Source organism: Bos grunniens, chromosome 17 (assembly GCF_055505025.1).
Source record: "Bos grunniens cultivar Pamir isolate PY7600 chromosome 17, Bosgru_T2T1.0, whole genome shotgun sequence".
NCBI lineage: Eukaryota > Metazoa > Chordata > Mammalia > Artiodactyla > Bovidae > Bos > Bos grunniens.
Window position 1 is genome coordinate 73,180,793 of NC_141181.1, and position 20,872 is coordinate 73,201,664.

The window sequence follows — 20,872 nt, forward strand, 5'->3', positions numbered from 1 at the left end:
TGCGCACCCTGCGGAGCCTCCTGTAGGGCCCTGTGCGGCGCTGGCCAGGGACGTGTCCACGAGGGTAGTAGGGCTGCGAGCCGGCACCTTCCAGCCCGCGGGGGTCACGAGGCGCCCCCAGGCGCTTGGCGCAGCCCCGGGGGCGGGGCGCCGGGAGGTGCAGCCCGGAGCGACGGCGTGGGCAGCCAATGGTGCCCGGGCTCGCGCCTCGATGCCCCGCCCCCTGGCCTGGCTGCCCAATGGCGAGCACGCGGACAGCGGGGGTGGGGCCCGGGCCGTGGCGGCTGCGGCGCGCGGGCGCGGCACCCGGAAGTCGGCGGCCGCGGCGGAGGCGGTGAGTGTCAGCCGGGATGCGGGAGGCGGGCGGCACTCCCCGCGGGGCGCGGGGCTCGGACTCAGCAGTGGCCACCGCGCCCGCCCCGATTTCCCCTTCTTGAAGCGGTGATTGCCCGTCCAGCGCCTGGTCCGGTCGGAGACCGAGCCGACCCCAGCCCGAGAGTCCCTCGCGTTCCTGAAACCACGTTTCCAGTGTCCCCGCCTGGACGGGGCGCGGGCCTCGCAGGCCCGGCCGGTGTCCCTTCCAGGGTGGGTGGGCTACGCGGCGGTGGGCCGGGGAGCCCTGAGTCACGCTGCTCCCTCCCTGCGCCCTGCTGCAGGGGATAGCTGATGCCTGTCCGGGGAGGCAGCCGGGGCCATGTCATAAGCGCTCCTGGACAGGCTTTCCTGGGCTGGCTCGGTCGTCAGGCCCTCCCCATGGGAGTTCAGGGCAAGGGGCTGGACAGGGCTGCACCCCGGGTAAGGCCCTGTAGCCACTGGTTTTGAAGACACTCCTGCTCCAGCAGCTGCCCCGGGCGCCTCTGGGCTACAGATCTGGCATGGGCCTTCTGCCCTTGGACAGCTCCTGAGGCCCAGCCGGCCTCTGCTGGGGCAGTCTCATGGTCAGCCAGGCCTGCCCTGCTCTCCTGCTGCGGGCCTGCCCACCCGTGTGTTGCTTTTTTGGTCTCGGTGGACAAGGGATGGAGCTGTGAGGGGTGCCTGCAGCCGGGAGCTCGTGGGAATGGCTTTCTGCTGCTTGCTCCTTGTCCTCTGGGCAGCCTTTCAGGGCAAGTGTCAGATGACAGCATTCACAATGAAGAAAACTCAGGCTGAGGGCCAGTGTTGTCCCCAAGGTCACTCAGAGCCAGGCTGGCCTGTCCTCCCGAGCCCCTCTCCCAGAAGCCTTCCTGCCTTGGGTGACCTGTTGGGTGGGGTGGGATGAGAGGGTGGGCGTGTTGGCAGGTGGACAGAGCAGAGCCTCCGCTCCTCCTCCCTGGGGCCCAGGGCTCCCGGTGGGCGGAGCGTGCTGTCCTGGCGCCCCCACCTGTTGGGACCCCTGACCGCTGGCTGCAGAGGCACGCGTGCCCCAGTACTGTGGCTTCGAGTCACCGGTGTGTCGGCAGGACACGGGCCGCTCAGACCAGGCCTCCGGCCGTCTGCTCTGCCGCACTGCCCCTTCCCTGAGCTGTTAGGACGGCCTCGCTCGTCCTCTGTGTGTTCATTTCTGGGCTGTCACTTAGGTTGTGCTTCACCGTGGTACAGTCACGTGTGGCGTCCTGGGGACTTAATCCTGTGCTGGCTGCGGCTCTAGAAGGCCCCTGCTGGCAGCTTGGTGCCCTGCGTGCTGCTTCTGAGGGTCTGTCTGTGGCCCCAGGCAGGGAGGCCACTGCAAGTGGGGCCACACTCGTCACTGACACCCTGGGTGTGTGAGTAAGGCTGTGTCAGCCAGTGTGTGAGGACAGTTGGTTGGTCTGGACCTTGGGGTTTGGTGATGGCTCTGAGATAACAAGGTCGCCCCCGGGCCACTGACTTCCCTTTTCCGGGTATTGGTGCAGCTGTGTTCCCTCCTTCTTTACTTTCTTTCTGGGTTGCAGAGTGATGGATACACGCTTCACAGTGAAGAGGCCCAGGCCCCACCCCCTGGTGTGTCTGCCGGGTCCTCAAGACCATGCGCAGTAGAAGTACTTGGTTCCACACTCCTTTCAGGGGCTGGTGGGAGTGCCCCCTTCCTCCCCTGTTGACCCCTCGAGCCGCAGGGCTAGCCCCTGGCTTGTGGGGAAGCCTGTTCCTGGGGGGGATGGGGACCAAAGTGCAGAGTGAGCAGCGTGCACCGTGACTCCCTGTGTCCCTTGTTGGTGTTGCTCTTTTGAACCCTGAAGGGACAATGACACTTGCTGTGAGGCTGCACGAGTGCCAGTTCTAAGATCTCAGGAAACATTGTCGCCGTAGAAAATGCATCCTCGTGAAATGCTACTTATCAGCCAGAGCTGCAGAGCTGGGTTGTGGAGTCCTGGGCGGGGAAGGGGCGCGGTGGGCGGTGGCGGGGTGGGCAGCTGACTGCTCTGAATGATTAGTTTAGGCTGGCAGGGCGTGTGTCCCCGTGTGTTTATGTCGTGTGCTGGCAGCCGCCACGGAGTCACGCGTCACATGTCACTTGTGAGCAGCTCCTGCCTGGAGCTCCGAGCTCCGCCCCGCCTGAGGGCGGGATGCCCGGCGCCTGGGCTCCAGGCCAGATGGGCTGGCTGGCTGGTCTTTGATCGCCTTCCGCCAAGAGTGTGCAGTGCCGAACAGAAGGAGTGCCGACCCCAGGGCTCGGTCACCCCTGCCCAGAGCCCTGGGGAGCAGCTGGAGGAGGCTGACTGCCAGGCCCTGGATCCCTCCCCCGCGCACACCCCCCCAGCCCCCGCCGCTTGCATACCTGAGTCCCCCACTCCTGGCTCCTCTGGCCAGTGCGCCCCCTTGTGTCCAGGTGTTTCCCCTTGTGTCCGGGCGTGCCCCCTTGTCCGGCTGTGTCCCCTTGTCCCCAGGTCCACCCCCTTGTCCCTGGGTGTGCCCCTTTGTCCCCGGGCATGCCCCCTTGTATCCGAGTGTTTCCCCTTGTCTGGGTGTGCCCCCTTGTGTCTGGGTGTTTCCCCTTGTATCCGAGTGTTTCCCCTTGCATCCGGGCGTGCCCCCTTGTGTCTGGGTGTTTCCCCTTGTGTCCGGGTGTTTCCCCTTGTCCGGGCGTGCACCCTTGTGTCCGGGCGTGCCCCCTTGTATCCGAGTGTTTCCCCTTGTCCGGGCGTGCACCCTTGTGTCTGGGTGTTTCCCCTTGTCCGGGTGTGCCCTCTTGTGTCCGGGTGTTTCCCCTTGTCCGGGTGTTTCCCCTTGTCCGGGTGTGCCCCCTTGTGTCCGGGTGTTTCCCCTTGTCCGGGTGTTTCCCCTTGTCCAGGTGTGCCCCCTTGTGTCCAGGCATGCGCCCTTGCATCTGGGCGTGCCCCCTTGTGTCCAGGTGTGCCCCGCTTGTCCAGGTGTTTCCCCTTGTCCAGGTGTGCCCCCTTGTATCCGAGTGTTTCCCCTTGTCCGGTGTTCCCCCTTGACCTGGTGCCTCTTTGCCTTTTCAGCTGAGGGTGCAGGCCCCCACCCCAGCCAGCAGCCACCTGAGCACGTGGGTCCTTGTGCAAACTCTTGGCTGCTGGCCACTCCGAGCCGGGGCTGGATCTGGCCTCCCCGGTCTGCTGAGAACCCCTTCCTGCCTGCCCCTGGAACAGCTCAGAGCCTATGGGGAAGACAGCGGGGTCTGTCTTGGTCTTCTTGTGGGCAGCTTTCCGGGAGGGTGCTCCGGCTCCCCCAGGAAGGGCACCCGTTCCAAGTGGCCAGCATGTGGGATGGCGTGGAGTGAGCCCCGTGGCCGCCACCCAGATCAGGGTGTGGACCCGCCACCAGCATGAGACTGGGAACCCTGTGGGTCCCCGGACAGGCAGGCTGGCCTCCAGCTCCGCCAGTGGACTTCCTCACCCATGTGACTTCACGAACATGGGCGCCTGGCGTGCCTGATCTGTCGGTGTCAGCGGCTTCTGTGAAAAGCTGAGCAGGAGACCCCTGCCCGAGACAGCTCAGCGTGTGCTGAAGCTCGGGGCCCAAAGGGTCGCATGGTGGGCGTCCAGGGAGGCCCGGTGGTGCAGATGGGACACTGTCCACTGGAGAGCACGGGGGTCCCTGGCTCACACCGCCCACCCGGGCAGACATGTCCGAGAATGGAGCCCAAAGGCAGCCGTGCCTGGAGCTCAGGAGAAAGGGGTGTTGCTCAGGGACGAGGGGGCACGTCCCGTGCAGCTTGGATGGAGAGACACGCTCTGGGAGGACAGGCAGGTTTGCACGGGGGCAGCTCGGGCAGCGGGCAGGGCCACCCCCCAGCCACTGCGCTGCGGGACAGCGGCCAGGAGATGCACGGAGCACCTCTTGCCACAGGGGATGCAGACTGACGGCCAGTGGGCAGGAAGACGGGGTGGCGGGGTCCTGTGTGAGTGATGACCCCGGCGTGCACCCGTACTTTGCCAAGAAAGGTCTGGAAGCACACAGCCAACGGGAAACTCCTAGGTGACCCGGGGATGCCGCCCCCCTACCCACCGGGTGTTCAGCCATCTCTCAGTCTCCAAGCTGTGGTCCTGGGCGGCCTCCCCTCTTCAGCCCAGGCCGCCATCTGGGGGCTTCCTTCCCTGGGTAACGCTCTGGGGCCTAGCTGCACCCCCAGCGGGACGCACGTGGGCTCAGCAACGACACTGCTGAGCACTTGGTGTGGGAGGAGCCCGCCCGGGAACACACTGCTGCTGTCCTTGCCCCGCCTGCGGTCTTGGGGCCCACGCTGCTTCCAGGTTCGCGTGTCCCGAGCCCAGAGAGCTGAGTTCCATGGCAGCCGCCCCATCAGTGGGGACCCTACCCCCCGGCCTGGGTCCCCCTGGCCACCCTGCTTGCCATGGGCTGAGCCCCCTCGCCTGCAGAGGGTGGGCGGCTAGTGTCCAACTGTGGCTGGCACCCCTGGCAGGGGGCTGTCAGCACCGTGGCCCCCCTGCCCACCGGGCTGGATGGCTTCCTCCATAGCCCGGTACCCCCAGCTTCACCCATCTCCATGTGTCCACTCCGGCCTGGGACCTTCCTGCCCGCCCGGCCCTCGGGGCTGTGCCAGGACTGCAGAGTTCCAACTTCTCAGGCTGCCCTGGGCCTGTGGGCACCCTGGGCTGCAGGTGGAGCTGGGCTAGGCGGGGTGGGGACCCCCCAAGAGGGCCAGGAACAGTGTCCCCCAGTGCCCTCAGCCCAGTGCCCTTCAGGATGACCTTGTCCTGACTCCAGCCTTGGTGTCACTCGGAGAGGAGGAGTCCCGGCTCACCTGGAGCACTGCGACCTTGAGCCCTCAGCTTGCCGCCCGCCCCTGACCTCAGAAGTCTCTGGAAGCAAGCGGAGGGGAGCGCCTGGGTGCCCCGCCGCGCGGCTGTGGCGGGACGCCAGTGCAGTGTCCAGGGCTTGCTCTGGGAGCCCTGGATGGCAACGGGGCCATCAGGGAGGACTCCGACCCGGAGAGGGTGTGAGGAGGGCGTGGGGGCGGGGAGAGGGGCCAGGGCAGCAGGCCTCCTGAGTGGGGGGTGAGGGACTGGAGAGAAAGGCAGTTCCTGATGGTCCCCTCCCCAGGGGCTGGCTTTCCTCCGGCCCCTCCTTCCTGATGACTGCGTCTGCACCAAGGCCACAGCCCTGGGCCCGCGCCCACACCTGCCTGGAGACCCGCTGCGGCCTTCCTGGGACTGGGAGCCCTGCTCACCGCTGCATCCTGGGGGCTCGTCTACCCCCGCCCCAGGTGGCTCGGACGCAGGGGCCCTGTAGCAGAGGGGCTCTGGGTCCGGCCTGTGCTCAGCAGTGGCTGGTGGGCCCCTGAGCCCGGCACGCAGCCTGGGCTGGGCGTGGCGGGCGAGGGCAGGCCAGGGGAGGCACATTCGGCGTGGCGTGTTCCTGGTGTGTTCCCTCCGTTCTGGCGGGGCTCCTCCCACAGTCTGTGCCAGCCTGGCCGCCGCAGATGGCCCTGGCCCACCCGCTCAGGGCATCCGTGTGTCTGGGGGTGAGCAGCCCCCGGGTGGGCAGGGGTCTGTGTCTTGGATGTGCACACTGGTCACGGGGCAGGTGGGATGCCAGGGTTCTGAGGCATCCGTGGCTGCCCGTCACCCTGCCCTGCCTCCTGGGTGATCCTGCTGACTGTCCCATCTTCCGTGTCTGACCTGCCCGTGCTGCGGGGCTCGCCGACCAGGGATCAAACCCGCGTGCCTGTGTTGGGTGTGCAGGGAGGTCCCTGAGGCTGCTGCTTCTGGAGGATCTTTCCGGTGCTGGGAGGCCCCCGGCGTCTTCTCCGCACACGTGTTCCCGAGCCCCTTTCCTGCACTCAGATGGGCGGGTCGTGGGGCGCGCGGGAGCCCTGCCACTTCTTGCTCGTGGTGCTCCATCTTGTTATGCGGGTCTTTCCACTGCGCTGCTCTCTGTCCAGGAAGTCATTCCAGAGACTCTCGGAAGTCTGGGATGAAGACGGAAACTTCAGTGTGCCCAGTGCCCAGGGGCACCGCCAGTGCAGACACCCCTCAGACCAAGTCCCTGGGCGCCCTGCGTGGCCCTGGCTCTGCACATGGAGCTTCTTAGAGACCGCCCCCCCCATTTCTGTGCACCTAACCTGCCTACCCCCGTGTGGCCATGCAGACACACTGGGTCCCTGTTCCCTCAACCCCCCAAGGCCACCAGAGCCCAGGTTGCACCATGGGCGGCCCCTGGGGCAGGAATGGGCACCGTTTGCTGCTCTCTTCTCTGGGTTTTTCTGTTCTCTCAGGTGTCAGCTAAATCCTGCATGACCTTGTCAGCTCTTGGCTTTGAGGATTTTCCATGTTTTTTCAAGCGTTTTGAGTCACTTTTACCAAGGAGGTTGGTCCCAATGGTCTGCCCACAGAATGGGGATTGCCGGGCACTCCCGGGACGATGGGCACCAGTGCCCCTGATGGGCAGGGACCTGGCCCGTCCACACTACCCCCAGGCCCCTCTGTGTGGGCTCTTCGTGTGGTGCGGTGCCCTGGGCTCCTGCACACGGCACTGGTCACCACAGCTGCACCTCCCCTGCACGGCCACGGCGCCTTACTGAGGGCAGAGGTTGGTGGGCTGGGCCATCAGCACACCTGTGCCTGGACAAGCACGGGGCTGAGTCCTGGAGGTCCCACCGGGCCCGTGGGCACCGCCGGGGAGAGTTCCGGGTGCACCCAGCGCCTGGCGGCCACCCTGGCCAGACCCGTGAGCAGAGTGAGGGGAGGGGGCACGGAAGGCCACGAGCTGGGCGGCTGCCGCGTGGCTCTGCATTGTGGTTGCGGCCGTGGTGCTGGCCGTGGGCTCCAGCCTTCCTTGGCGACTCCGTGCGGGGCGGCCAGGGCTCCCTCATTGCTTGCCTGCTTTGAAGGCGGGTCAGTGTGCTGGGAACGTCCTCCTGTGACTCCTGAGATGGGAGATCCTTTGTTTCAGGCCCCAGACCAGGGAGTGATCGCCGGCCACCAGGGCCAGCGAGGTCACCGGCCTCGGGGATGTGTCTGGCCGCTGCGCCAGAGCACGTTTACGGAGACGGGCAAGCACCGCAGTGTGCACCATGCAGGCCCCTCGTCCAGTGAGGGTCTGGGCACTGAGGCCGGCTCAGTTTGGGCAAGGGGGCGCTGCCGGATCAGGAGGTGGGCCTGTCATCTGCCATCCACTCAACACGTTTCCTTCTCCTGCAGAGCCCGTGACCTGTGGAGCCAAGCCCCCCTCGGGACTCATGTGCATCATCTTCTTTAAGTTCGATCCTCGCCCTGTTTCCAAAAATGCGTACAGGTAACCCCCCTGGCTGCACCCGCTGTCCCACTCAGCCTCGGGAGCCCGTGTGGGCACCGTGTGCGGGGTGGGGGCACAGGCTAGTGCCTGGGTCCCCCGACAGCAGCTGCTCAGGTGGGCCCCACAGGGGGTTCCTCCCAGGGCGGGGACCCCGTGTCGATGTGCAGAGGTGCTCAGACGCAGCCTCGGGAGATGGCCGCGTGGGCAAGACGGAGGGCGGAGTGGGCGTGCGCACAGCCCCTGCCCCCAGCTGGGGCCCCGGTGGCAGCAGGGCAGAGTGGCCGCGCGGGAGACTGGCCTGGGGGCTGGGGCCCTGGGCCAGCAAGCAGCCTGCGTGTTGAGGGCCGCCTGGGCGGGGGTCAGGGGAGCTGGGGGACCCACCGGAGCAGGCAGGAGGCTGAGGCCAGGGAGGGGACGCCGGCTCTGGGGAGCACCCCTCCGTCCTCCAGCTCCGTGGTGGGGACCCCCCTGACAGTGATCCACACGGAGAGGGAGGCTGGGTTGTGACCCCCAACCACAGATGAGTCACCGGTGCGGTTGCTGTGAAGTTGCCATTGTCCCAGGACCTAGGTCATTTCAGCTGCTTCTCAGATGCCTGACATGTGGCTGAGGTCACTCACTCCAGGCCAGGGAGTGAACGGTGCCCAGCGTCTCCTTCCTGCGGGGGAGTGGGCCGCAGGGCCTGGCTGGGGGCTGGGGGCTGGGGGCTGGCCCTCGACAGCCCCCAGCAGAGTGAGCTGGGAGTCGGGGTCCAGCCAGTGGACAGAGCCCCAGGGCTGTGATTAGAGGGGCCGGGGTGCCTGGGGGCAGAGCCCGTCCTCCACCCTGGGCTGAGCCCCAGCTTGGGCTGGCACACTGGGTGGCCAGAGCTTTCTGGGCACTTGCTGGAAGTCTGCTCGATTGCACTGACCACCGTCTGGGCCATGCCCTGAGCCAGGGAGTGAAAACCTCTCCCCAGCAGCGTCCCTCCGGTGCTCTCTGCTGACAAAACTGGGCCCACAGCCTCTGTGGAGCCCTGGGAAGGGTGGTGGTGGGCGCCGGTGCCGCGCTGCCAAGCTCTCCTAGGATTGGGCCCACAGTGCAAAAGTGCGTGTCCTGTGGGCTGTTCGGCGGAGCGCCTGTGGCGGTGTCGGGGGAGGGAGACAGCGTGGCTGGTGGGGGGCTGAGGTACATGTGGGGTCCTGGGGTATGTGAGTGGCTCAGCTGAGCAGCTCCAGGCCGAAGCCGCCTGGATCCCTCGTCTGCGCCCTGCACTGCACCCCTGGTTGCCGCCCCACAGCCCTGTTTTGGGGTACCCACCCCTCCTCACGTCACCTTCCATTGCCATCACCCCTGGGATGACCCCTCAGGTGCCCTCGGGTTTGGCCTGCCTCCCAGGCTGCGCACTCGGCCTCATGCACTGGTGTCAGACCCTCCTGGGGCTGTCCTTGGCTCAACACGCCCGCCCCACCCTCTGTGCCCTGCCTGGGTATGACCCCCCGGGAGGTCCCAGCCTCTGTACCCCCCTGCCTGTTGTTGTCCAGCAGTTGGAACCTCCATGTTTTGCCAAATGATGGAAGTCTTGAATGAGGTGACCCTGAGTTCACACGGGGGGGGTGTGTCCTGGGGGGGGCATCTGACCCCTGCTGCTCTTGGAGGGGCCCATGGCCAGAGCTTGCGGGTGGCCTCCAGGAGGAGAGTGATCCTGGCCCACGACAGGTGAGACCAGGCGGCCCGGTCCTGCGGCTTCAGGGACTGACCCCCGCAGCAGCGGAGACCCCACCGGCCAGCACCTGCGTCGCCCCCGGGGCCCCAAGCTGAGCACCTGGCTGAGGCGGTGGGTGGGTGTTGGGCTGCACACGCCAGTGTTCCCCACAAGCCAGTGTTCATGGAGTCAGGCGTCCATGCGAATGGTACTCTTGGAGAGTTTTGAGGATCTGACGACCGAATACGGGCTGGACCCCGGCCCAATGCCAGCCCATGCCATGCTGCTCGGAGGGTTCCTCATCAGAAACAGACACTGGGTCTCGGAGCCTTCACGTTGGCCCTGCCCACCTGATCACCACCTGTGTTTATAGTTGCTTCTGTTGTTGTTTTTGGGGTATTTGGGCCCTGCCAAGCCTCACTCAGGATTTTAGTTCCCTGATTAGGGATCCCACCACACCCCCCACAGCAGAGGCACAGAGTCTTAACCACTGGACTGCCAGGGAAGTCCCTCTAGAGCTTGGGGTAGTTTTGAATGTTTGTTTAGACCTACTGGGGAGGTTGTGTTTGCTGACCCTCGTGGCCATGGACTTCCTAGATCGAAAGCCGAGAAACTGGAGGCAGAGGAACAGCTTGTTGTTTTCAGTCATTAAATCACGTGGGACTCTTTTGCAACTGCGTGGCGTGTAGCCCCTTAGGCTCCTCTGTCCATAGGGTTTCCCAGACAAGAGTACTGGAGCGGGTTGCCATGCCCTTCTCCAGGGGCTCTTTTCACGCAGTTATTTTAAATGGCAAAACTGACCAGAAACTTCTTTTTCGTACTCCAAAACCAGTGATCTGAAAACATCAGCATGTTTTCTAGTTACCAAAAAAATACTTGTTTGATTCATAATACTGAACAGGAAGAAAACACAGAGAAGTCCTCAGCTGTCCCCTCCCAGAGACGCCCCAAAGTGCAGGAGGGAGCAGCCCGGGGACACCCTCAGCGCTGCCGGGGGTTTCACAGCGTGTCCTCAGGGAAGGGGCCCACGGCCTGGAGCAGGCACCTGGTGACCGGGGAGCGGGGCTGGGCCGAGTCCGCTTTCTCCTTCCCGGGGGTTTGCGGCCTGACTACTGAGGCGCCGTCGTCTTGGTAATGAGAGGAAAACCGCGGCTGTTCCGTCGAGACCGCCTGCCCATGCGAGACGCTCCAGTTCCCTCGAGACCCTTCTTCGTGCTCTCTCCTCAGGCTCATCCTGGCCGCCAACAGGGACGAGTTCTACCACCGGCCGGCCAGGGCCGCAGACTTCTGGGGGAGCAACAACGAGGTCCTCAGCGGTGAGTGTCTCCGCCCTCCACGCACCCAGGTGCCCCGGGGAAGCGGCCGGAAGGTGGGGGCTGTACCTGCATCCACCCTCCGCTGGGGCTGGTCTTGCGCGAGTCTGTCCTGTCAGCTGCACGTGGTTATGGTGCCCTCGCACACCCCTGGCCCCAGGGAGGGCCGCCGGAGTTCGGGGGCCAACGGGGGGCCTGTGGAGCAGACGGGCCCCTTGGGAGCAGCGCCCGGCACTGTGGGCGGGCCGCCCAGAGGGCATGTGCGCGTGCGCGCGTGCGGGCCAGGGCCCTCAGACATCCGTGAAGGCTTCCGTGTGCCGAGTCGGGCAGAGGAGGCTGGGCGCGGGAAGAAGGAGCAGGTCCTGCGGGAGGTGGGGAGAGCGCTGGGGGCGCAGTGGGCGGGCTGGCCCCTGCGCCCTGAGCTCTGGGCATGGCGGTCCTGTGTGTGGGGTCTTTGCCCAGGCTGGCCTGGCTTCCCAGAGGCCTGGGAGCCGCTGGAGGAGGACTGAGGGGAGCCCGTGAGCATGGCCAAGGAGCATCCTAGGTTTGGTGTTGTTCAGTCGCAGAGTCGTCACCAACTCTCTGCGACCCCATGGACTGCTGCATGCCATTGCCGCCCTGTCCATCACCAACTCCCAGAGCTTGCTCAAACTCATGTCCATTGAATAGGTGATGCCATCCAACTATGTCATTCTCTGTCGTCCCCTTCTCCTGCCTTCAATCTTTCCCAGCATCAGGGTCTTTTTAAACGAGTCAGTTCCTTGCGTCAGGTGGCCAAAGTATTTGAGTTTCAGCTTCAACATCAGTTCTTCCAGTGAATGTTCAGGACTGATTTCCTTTAGGATGGACTGGTGGGATCTCCTTGCAGTCCAACAGGCTCTCAAGAGTCTTCTCCAACACCACAGTTCAAACACATCAATTCTTCGGCGCTCAGCCTTCTTTATGGTCCAACTCTCACATCCATGCATGACTACTGGGAAGACCATAGCGTTGACGATACAGACTTGTGTTGGCAAAGTGACGTCTCTGCTTTTTAATATGCTGTCTAGGTTTGTCATAGGTTTTCTTGCATCTTACCCAAAGGCTTTGCCTTTCGTGAGATTGTAAAGGTACCTTCCTCTGTGTGGTTCTGGAACCCTTCTGGTTTTGGTTACGCTTAGGTCTGTGACTTCTATAAAATGCCAGCCTGCCGGGTCTTCATTTGCTTGTGGTCACTCTTGGTCATTTGCAGAGAACCCTCACCCTTGCTTTTACGGTCGATTTACAGCGCTGCGCTGGCTTCTCCTGTTCGACACGGTGGCTCAGTTTTCCATGTGTACATGTGCATTCTTTTTCATATGTTTTATATGTGGTTTATCACATGACGTTGAGTCTGGTGTTCTGTGCTGTGCGGTAGGATCCCGTTTATTCCCCTGTGTACACGAGTTTGCCTCTGCTCACCCCAAACTCCCCTCCCGCCCTGGCAGCCACAGGTCTGTGCTCTGTGTCTGTGCTCTGTGTCTGTGCGTCTGTTGTCGCACGGGTAGGTTCGTCGGTGTCACATTCTGGCTCTGAGTGTTTACTTGGCTGTGCCAGGTCTCAGTTGTGGGTCGGGAATCTTTAGCTGCCACACGCAGCGTCTAGTTCCCTGACCAGGGATCGAACCTGGTCCCTCTACATTGGGAGCACAGTCTTAGCCACTGGGTCATATTTTAGATTCCACGTATGAGCCGTACCATATGGTATTGGTCTTTCTTTGTGTGACTTAGTTCACTCAATATGACAATCTCTGGTTCACCCATGTTGCTGCAAATAGCATTATTTTGTGCTTCTTACGGCTGAATAGTGTTCTGTGGTATAAATACGCCGCATCTTCATGCATCTGATGATGGGCGTTGACTTTCTTTTGCACTGTGGCTGCTGTAAATAGCGCTGCAGTGAGCATCGGGCTGCATGGATCTCTCCGTGTTATTTTGTCCAGATATGCACCCCAGGAGTGGGCTTGTCGGATCGTATGGAAGTTCTGTGTTAGTGTTCTGGGGGCCTCTGTCCTGGACTTCATAGCGGCTGCACCAGCATGCACTCCCCAGCGGTGTCGGACGGCTCCCTTCTGCCCGTGCTCTGGCAGAGCTCCTCTTGACCATGTGCGCGTCTGAGCGCCGAGCAGGGCTCTTCCTTCAGTCAGGTCTGCCTGACGTGCGTCCTCAGCACACACGTCTTTCCTGTAACGTTTTCCTATGTGTTTTGAAAATCATTTGCTGCTGTTGTAAATGATTAATTAAATTTTCATTTTCCAGTTCTTACTAGTATTTACTCATTAGTTATGGAAGGTTTTTTTTTTTTGTAGATTCTCTTTGGATCTTCTTCACATACAAATAAGGGCAGTTTTATTTCAATACTTGTTCAGATCTTTCCCTCTTTTAGTTCTTCTACTATCGTAATTCCCCTGGGGGAGGATAAGGCAACTCACTCCAGTATTCTTGCACGGTAAGTTCCATGGACAGAAGAGCCTAGCAGGCTATAGTCCATGGGGTCGCAAAGAGTAGGACGTGACTGAGCGATGTAGCACGTACTATAGCAATTTATTATTGTTGTAATAATAACGTGTCAATGATGTAGTTGTTTTCACCCCAGTCTTCAAGCAAAGTGACCCCGCCGGCCAGGAACTCACTGCTGGTGGCTGTGGCTACCTTGCCAGCCCAGGGCGGGCCTGTGGTTGTGGAGGGTGGCAGCAGGAGGGCTCCTAGTGAAGCCTGGTCCTGCCCAGGGACGACAGCCAGTGTCCCTGCACCTGGCTGGGGCCTGGCGCGGTTTCCGTGGCAGAGCTGGTGCTGTGTGCGCCCTGGCCTGACGCCCACCCAGGTGCCGGCACGTGTGCGTGGGCTGGGGCTCCCGGGGACAGCAGGTGTTGTCCCGGATGAAGGTCCCCCCACAGATCTGTGGGCCTGCAGGCTGCCTCGTCCCGCGGAGTCTGAGCCCCGGCCGGCCCCAGGGCTGCTGGCGACGCTGCCGTGTGTTGCAGGGCTGGACATGGAGGAAGGCAAGGAGGGCGGCACGTGGCTGGGCATCAGCACGCGGGGCAAGCTGGCCGCGCTCACCAACTACTTGCAGCCGTGGCTGAACCACAATGCCCGGGGCCGAGGTACAGGGCTGGGGGCTCGCAGACGCCTGCAGGGGTGGGAGGCGGGGCGAGGAGAGGGGCCCTGCAGCCCCCTGGCTGGTGAAACCGGGAGCCACCTCGGCCTGGCCACAGCCTGGCTCCCGACCACTGTGTGGTCACCCCCCGTCCTGTGGACACACGCTGTCTCCGACGTCCCCTTGCGCTGGACCTCCCCGTGGGGGCTCAGCAGGGGGATGTTCAGAGTCAGAAGCCTCCACACCCACCTCCTAGGCTGCCGGTCAGCAAGGGAGGCACAGGCCCAGGGGGACTGTTGTCTCCCGGGAGACGGGCTCAGTCCTGCCGCCCTTCCATGGGCGTGTGTCCCCTGCCACAGGTGAGCTCGTGGCCCAGTTCCTGACCTCGGACATGGACAGCTTGTCCTACCTAAAGAAGGTCTCGGCCGAGGGCCATCTGTACAACGGCTTCAACCTCATCGCGGCCGACCTGAGGTGGGTCTTCAGGCGGGGATGCCCCACCACCACCTGGGGCTGGGCCGAGGGCAATGAGGCGACCCCAGGTCCTCTGAGGGCTAGGGAGCTGTCTGTCGGCCTGTCTGGAGCTGCCAAGGGGCTGTGATGCCAGCCAAGCCAGCCGTGGGCCCTGTGGGTAGAGGACCTGGGGCAAGGGGCATTCCCTGCCTGGGGTGCAGTGGGCAGCGAGGGGCAGGGGTGGGGGCCTGTCCCCAAGGCGATAGGAGCGGTTCACCTAGGGAGGCTGGGGCCCTGGAGCCCTGGGCGGCCGCCCTGGCTGTGAGGTTCAGGAGCTGGGCCGCTGGGCCCTGAGGGGGCGCTGGGGACGCAGTGGTCGGGTTGTGGACAGGCCCGTGTTGATGCGCAGAGAGGTGTCGGGCCGGTCAGGCACAGGTAGTTCATAACAGGGGCGCCTGTGTGGAAGGGTGTGGCCCCCGTGGCCCTGGCTGACCCTCTCTGCCCTTGGCTGCAGCGCAGAAAAGGGAGACGTCATTTGCTACTACGGAAACCGGGGGGAGCGGGAGCCTGTTGTCCTGGCGCCAGGTGAGGCTGCCCCGGCGGGCGGTGCAGGGTGGGCTGCTCCCCTGGGGGCCCCTTGCCGCCTCCCGGGCCCGGGGCTCTGCCGGGGTCTCTCCTCCGCTGTTCGTAGCCGTTCGTGCCCCCGTGGCCCGTGGTGGCTGTGGCCTCACCTGGCCCACAGGCGGGCTGCTTCTGCCCGTGCAGAGCCGCTGGTGCTCCCAGTTCTGTGACCCCTGTGGCAGCGCCGGGACCCCGCCGCTGCCCTCAGCCATGCCCAGAGAGGCTGCTCATCTGCGAATCGCTGCTGGGACAAAATTCTTGTCACCTCTCCACTGCTGTGTCATCCCAGAGCCTCCCCCCGCCCCGATCCCTGTCGCTTTCTGTTTCTTTAAAAAGTTGCATCTTTTTATTTATTCATTTCTGGCTGTGCTGGGTCTCCCTTGCTGCTTGGGCTTTCCCTAGTTGTGGCGAGCGGGGCTGCTCCCCACGGTGGCTTCCCTTCTTGCGAAGCAGGGGCTCTAGGGCAGGCCCCGTAGTTGTGGCGCAGGGGCAGAGATGCTCCACAACACGTGGGGTCTTCCCAGGTCAGGGATCGAACCCCTGTCTCCTGCATTGGCAGGTGGATTCTTTACCACTGAGCCACCAGGGAAGCCCTCCATGTTACTTTAAAAGAAAAAAAGGAACTGCTCCATCGAGCCATGCGTGCGGCATCCAGCCCACCCATTACAGCATGGCTTTGGTCGTTTTCACTGTCTCCAAAGTGGTGCAGCCGTCACCAAAATCCAACTCCAGAAGGGACGCTCCCCACCCCAGGGCTGGCAGTTACCCCCCAGCCCTGGACACCGCCGTCTGCTTTCTATCTGTGGGCTGGCAGTTACCCCCCGCCCTGGACACCGCCGTCTGCTTTCTATCTGTGGGCTGGCAGTTACCCCCCGCCCTGGACACCGCCGTCTGCTTTCTATCTGTGGGCTGGCAGTTACCCCCCGCCCTGGACACCGCCGTCTGCTTTCTATCTGTGGGCTGGCAGTTACCCCGCGCCCTGGACACCGCCGTCTGCTTTCTATCTGTGGGCTGGCAGTTACCCCCCGCCCTGGACACCGCCGTCTGCTTTCTATCTGTGGGCTGGCAGTTACCCCCCAGCCCTGGACACCGCCGTCTGCTTTCTATCTGTGGGCTGGCAGTTACCCCCCAGCCCTGGACACCACCGTCTGCTTTCTATCTCTGTGGGTTTGCCCATTCTGCACGACTTACGTAGACAGGCGCAGACAGTACCAGCCTTTTGTGTCTGGCCTTTCCCTTTGGGGAACACTTTCAAGGTTCGTCCTTCCGTGGTGTGAGGGTTCCGTTCCTTTTTGTGACTGAATAGTATTCCGTCCTGTGGGTTTTCTGCCTCGTTTATCCCTTGCCCAGTGAAGGACACTCGGTTGTCCCTGTTAATTGGCTGCTGTGAATGTTGGTTCCACATTTTAGCGTGGGTACCTTCATCTCTCTTATGTGGGTAGTTCGAATGGAGTTGGCAGATTGTAAAGTAACTGAACGTTTGATGAATTGCCAGGCTGCTTCCCAAAGCAGCTGCACCATTTTACATCGCCAGCAGCAACTTTACGAGTCTCACCAGGACTTGTCACTGGCCGACTTCTCGTCGCCGCTGTCCCCAGTGCGATGTGGTCGCACTGTGGCCTTGGTATGCATTTCCCTGGTAGTTAATGACATTGAGCAACTTTCCACCTGCTTGTTGGTCGTTCTTGTGTCTTATTTGGAGAAATGTCTACTCAAGTCCTCTCCCTATTTTTCAGTTGGGTCATCTTTCTGTTACTGAATCGCAAGAATTATCTTATGTGTTCTGAATACAAGTTTCCCATCAGATATTTGACTTTTCTAATGTTTTCTTCCATCCTGTCTTCCTGCTTTCTCGCTGCTGTCTCCTGAAGCAAGGAGTCATTTTAAATGGTGATGACGTCCAGTTTACGTGTTGGCACCTGGGGCTTCCTAGGGTCGGGCTCCCTGACCTCGGCTGACCCTGGCGGGCAGCCTCCTGGCCTGAGGCTGTGGGGGTCCCAGCTTGAACCTTTTCAGGTGTACCCCACCTCGGGCTCCCCCGACTTAGGGACAGACCTTATCCTGGTGTTGATTCTGATCACCCGAGCCCTCCCCACAACCAGCCCTGGCAAGTTCCTGGAGACAGAGGCGTGCAGAGAAGGGGTGGGTGGGTGGAGTGTGGGTCACAGTCCCCCACCCCCACGCTGGCAGAACCCCCGGCCTCCTGCAGGGACCTATGGGCTGAGCAACGCGCTGCTGGAGACGCCCTGGAGGAAGCTGTGCTTCGGGAAGCAGCTCTTCCTGGAGGCCGTGGAGCAGGGCCGGGAGCTCCCCAGGGATGCGCTGGTGGCCCAGCTCCTAGATGTGCTCAGCAACGACGAGGCGTGAGTGCCCCCTGCACACACGGAGGCTCTGCGAGCCAGTCGCTTCCATCCGTGGGGCCTGCGTGGTCGAGCCCCGGGCAGCTCTGGGGGCCCTGGCACAGGGACAGGCTGGCAGTCGCTGTCCCGTGGCCCCCACAGCGGAGCCCCTCGTAATAGGTTGAGTAGGGGTTCTGGGCCCTGACCTGGGACGTGCAGGGAGCAGCTTGTGTGGTTCCCCCACCCAGTCTGGTGGACTCCCGGGCACTGCAGGGCTGCGAGCTGGCAGCAAGAACGCCGCCTCTGTCCTTCAGGCAGCTGCCAGACCCAGCCATCGAGGCCCAGGGCAGGGAGTACGTGCGACCCATCCTCAGCAAGTACGCGGCCGTGTGCGTGCGCTGCCCGGACTACGGCACCAGGTAGGACGGGCAGGCACAGGTGCTGCCTCCGCCCTGGGGGGCCCACCTCCCCAGCCCCTCCTGCCACCTCCCTGGCTGGGAGCCCTGGGCGTTCAGCCTCGTCAGCCCAGGGCCCACCCGCCGAGTGGTGGAGGGGTGGTCCCGCTGGGCAGAAACCTGTGGGGCCCCCAGCTCAGTGCCCCCTCCCCCCACCCCGGCCCAGAGGCACTGGGCCTGAGCGCCCTGAGACCGGACCAAGCCAGGGCCCATCGAGGCCCCTCCCACCTTGGATCTGCACCTTTCGGGGCTGAACATGGGCCCTGCACTCTTTTAGGACCAACACGGTCATCCTTGTGGATGCAGATGGGCACGTGACCTTCACGGAGCGCAGCATGCTGGGCTCGGACCCCACCCGCTGGGAGACCACTACCCATGAGTTCCGGCTGCAGAGCTAGCCCGCAGCCGCTGTGGCTGGGGCTCCCGGGAGGCCCTGTCACAGGTACTGCCCGTGAGCCGGCCAGCGTTCCCCAGGGCAGAGCCCTTTGTGTGAACCATCTGCATCCTTAGGTCTAGCTCGGGGTCCAGCCTTGGGCCCTGGAGATGACAGCGGCTTGCAGTCAGGGTGCCGGGCCTCCCCTGCCCGTGTGCAGAGCCCCATGTGACACATGTCACGCAGGTGTGCACACACTGCAGGCCATAGGCATGTGTACACATGCTCAGACGCACAAATGCTCCAGGCGTGCCACCCACAAGAGCCGGCCTCACGACGAGTGCCTCTCACCCTTGTGTGCTTCGTCCTGTGAGTCTCGCCACGATCCAGACACGACAGTGGACGTCCGCTTCAGAGCAGCCCCTCCTATCCTGGCCATGGTCCACGCTGACCCCGGCCCTGCTCCTGGAAGGGGACGGGCCCTCTGGAGGGATGAAAGCCTCTCCCTAGGTAGACACAGCCTGGGGCCACCCACAAGGGGTGTCCATGCGCACTGCGCTGCCCGGGGCTCCCGGCTCGAGGCAGGCCCGTCTCAGGGAGGGCACACAGAGGCCCCTGCCGTTCTCCTTCTCCCGAAGAACTAAATGGCATAGGACCCTGTACGTGAATGGGGGATGCTGACAATAAAACTGAGGCCAGTGCATTCCACGCCTTGACTGTGAGACAGGGTGCCCGTGTGGGCTGGGGCGCCGCCCTTCTGGTCCACAGACTCCGGTGCAGGTGGGCGCCCTGCACCCCGGGGACCGTGGGGTCAGGCCTGCGGAGGCCCGCGGGTGCTGGGGGCTGTGCGCCAGCTGAGGGGGCAGTGGCGTCCATCCCCGCGCAGCCCCGGGCCCTGGTTTTGGACAAGCACCCTGGCGCTCCTGTCCCCAGCTGGGGCTGGGCATCTGGAGTCCTGCGTCCAGTGTGGGCACCCAGCTTCCCTCCGCCTTGGCGGCCGACCCCCGACCTGGCTTCCTCAGCGCACTGACAGCTCAGGCGGGTTGGGCACACCCCGGGCCCTCCCTGGCTCCCTGGCCCTCCTCTGTCCCCTCTTCACCCCTCACGGCCCAGCAGGAAGCGGCCCCGTGTGAGGCAGCCTGTGCCGCTCCCCACCCACCGCGTCCTGCGTAGCTGCCATCGGCCAAGTCCCCGGCTCTGGTACGGCCAGTGCCCTCTGCCTGCCTCACAGGCCCCCCGGCCAGCCATGCCGCCCTTGGGGGCACTGCTGCACTGGTGCAGGGCCATCCGGAGAGGCTTTCAGATGTCTGCTGCCCACATTCCCCATGCACCCTTTGCCCTGTGCCCCTGGGTAGCCTGGGCCCAAGGAAGTAGCTCCAGGCTTGGTTCTGTGGATCTAGGCTGACCTGGGTGCCCCCTGGGAGATGGCGCTGGGCTCTGGCCCCTCAGGTGACTTCGTCAGGTGTTTCCAGAGATAATCAGAAGAGAATCGGTAGGAGCGATGTCCTTATGAAAAGGGACACATGGGCACAGGGACAGGCAGGCACGCAGACAGATGCCTGCGAAGGCTGGGGCCAAGCTGCTTCCTGCCAAGGAGCCCCAGAAGCAGGGAGGGGGGCCTGCTGTCCCCTGAAGCCCTCAGAGGAGCAGGGCCTGTGACGGACACCCTGACCTCAGACGGCCAGTCTCGAACCAGGTGAATAAATCTCTGTTGTGTAAGCCCCTCACTGGCATACTTTGTTTTGGCAGCTGAGCAAAATAAAAAATTGTGACCTTGTTTTACACATCAGGAAACAGGCCTGGGGAGATACAGGGACAGCGCCACAGCCCGCAGGCCAGGGTGGAGCAGGGTGCGGCCAGGCAGCCCTCGGGGCCCAGCCATGCCTGCTCGGGCTTGCCCCAGCGCCCAGGGCTGCTCGTGCCCCAGGGCCTTTGCTCTGCGGCTCCTGCTGCCGGAAGGGCTCCTCCCCCAGATGCCCGCGCTGCACTCCCCCTCCCCTGCCCCGCAGGTCTTGGCTCAAGTCCTGACAGTCACCCTGTCTGAGGCAGCTTCCCCATCTTGGTCTCTGCTGCACAACAGAAAGCCCTTGTCTTGACAGGCAGGCCTTGCACTGACCGAGTGTTGCTTGTGTGTCTCCCAGTCGGAACAAGAGTGTGAAGACCTTTCATCTGTTCCACTCCTGTGTCCTGATGCCCTGGCCAGATAGATAGTAGAGCCTAACCCTTTGCACACCCCCTTGGCTCAGGCCAGTGTCTGGAAGCGAGGTCTCTGTTGTTTGGAGGATTCAGGACCCGGGTTAGCTGTCTCCTGGAAGGGCCTTTGACATGCCCAGAAGAGGCCTCTGTGCTTGTCACCAGATGCATCTGATCCGAGTCCCTGCTGGAGTCTCTCATGCCCCTTCCCCGATGAGCTGCTTGTTCTCCAGCCCCAGGACGGCCGAGCGGAGGTGTGCAGGCACAGAGCCACGTCTGTGAGCACACAGCCAGCTAGGGACCTCGGAGACCTCAGGTCTAGTCCTGTCGGGCCTGGGCGCCTGACTCCTGTGAGCACACCATCAGCGAGGGATGCAGGGATCCTCAGGTCTTGTCAGTCTGTTGGGCCTGGGCTCCTGGCTCCTGTCTGCAGAGACGACCCCCCCCCCCCGCCCCCCACGGAGTCTTTTGATCTCCTGTGCTGGCAGAGACCCCCTCAAGTGAGCCAGGCTGAGGTGGAAACTCAGAAGCCCCAAGGGAAAAGGTTTTCTCCCCCAGCTTGTGCTGGAGTTCCAGCTTCCAGGCATTGATCTTTGTGACTCCGATGCTGGAGCCAGCTGAGAACAGCGGGGTGGTCCCGTGGTAAGATCCTT

At 63.3% G+C, this 20,872-nt stretch overlaps 1 protein-coding gene across 13 annotated transcripts; it reads left to right on the forward strand.

Annotated features, from left to right (window-relative positions):
• Positions 1 to 304: 304 nt before the first annotated feature.
• TANGO2 (transport and golgi organization 2 homolog) lies at positions 305 to 18,729 on the forward strand. 13 transcript variants are annotated; one of them, XR_015144888.1, is made up of 10 exons: positions 305 to 334; positions 7,581 to 7,674; positions 10,586 to 10,674; positions 13,673 to 13,792; positions 14,145 to 14,259; positions 14,758 to 14,823; positions 17,069 to 17,222; positions 17,513 to 17,617; positions 17,931 to 18,095; positions 18,334 to 18,729. XR_015144888.1 is itself a non-coding variant. In XM_086349336.1 (10 exons), the coding sequence occupies exons 2-9, from the start codon at positions 7,619 to 7,621 to the stop codon at positions 18,049 to 18,051; spliced, it is 831 nt and encodes a 276-aa protein (XP_086205462.1). In that variant the 5' UTR covers positions 305 to 334; positions 7,581 to 7,618; the 3' UTR covers positions 18,052 to 18,095; positions 18,334 to 18,729. The 13 variants fall into 13 exon arrangements, 11 of the variants coding, with proteins under 11 accessions (XP_086205462.1, XP_086205461.1, XP_086205465.1 ...); XM_086349336.1 differs by having other exon boundaries at positions 14,753 to 14,823; XR_015144889.1 differs by lacking the exon at positions 17,069 to 17,222 and having other exon boundaries at positions 14,753 to 14,823.
• Positions 18,730 to 20,872: the final 2,143 nt, after the last annotated feature.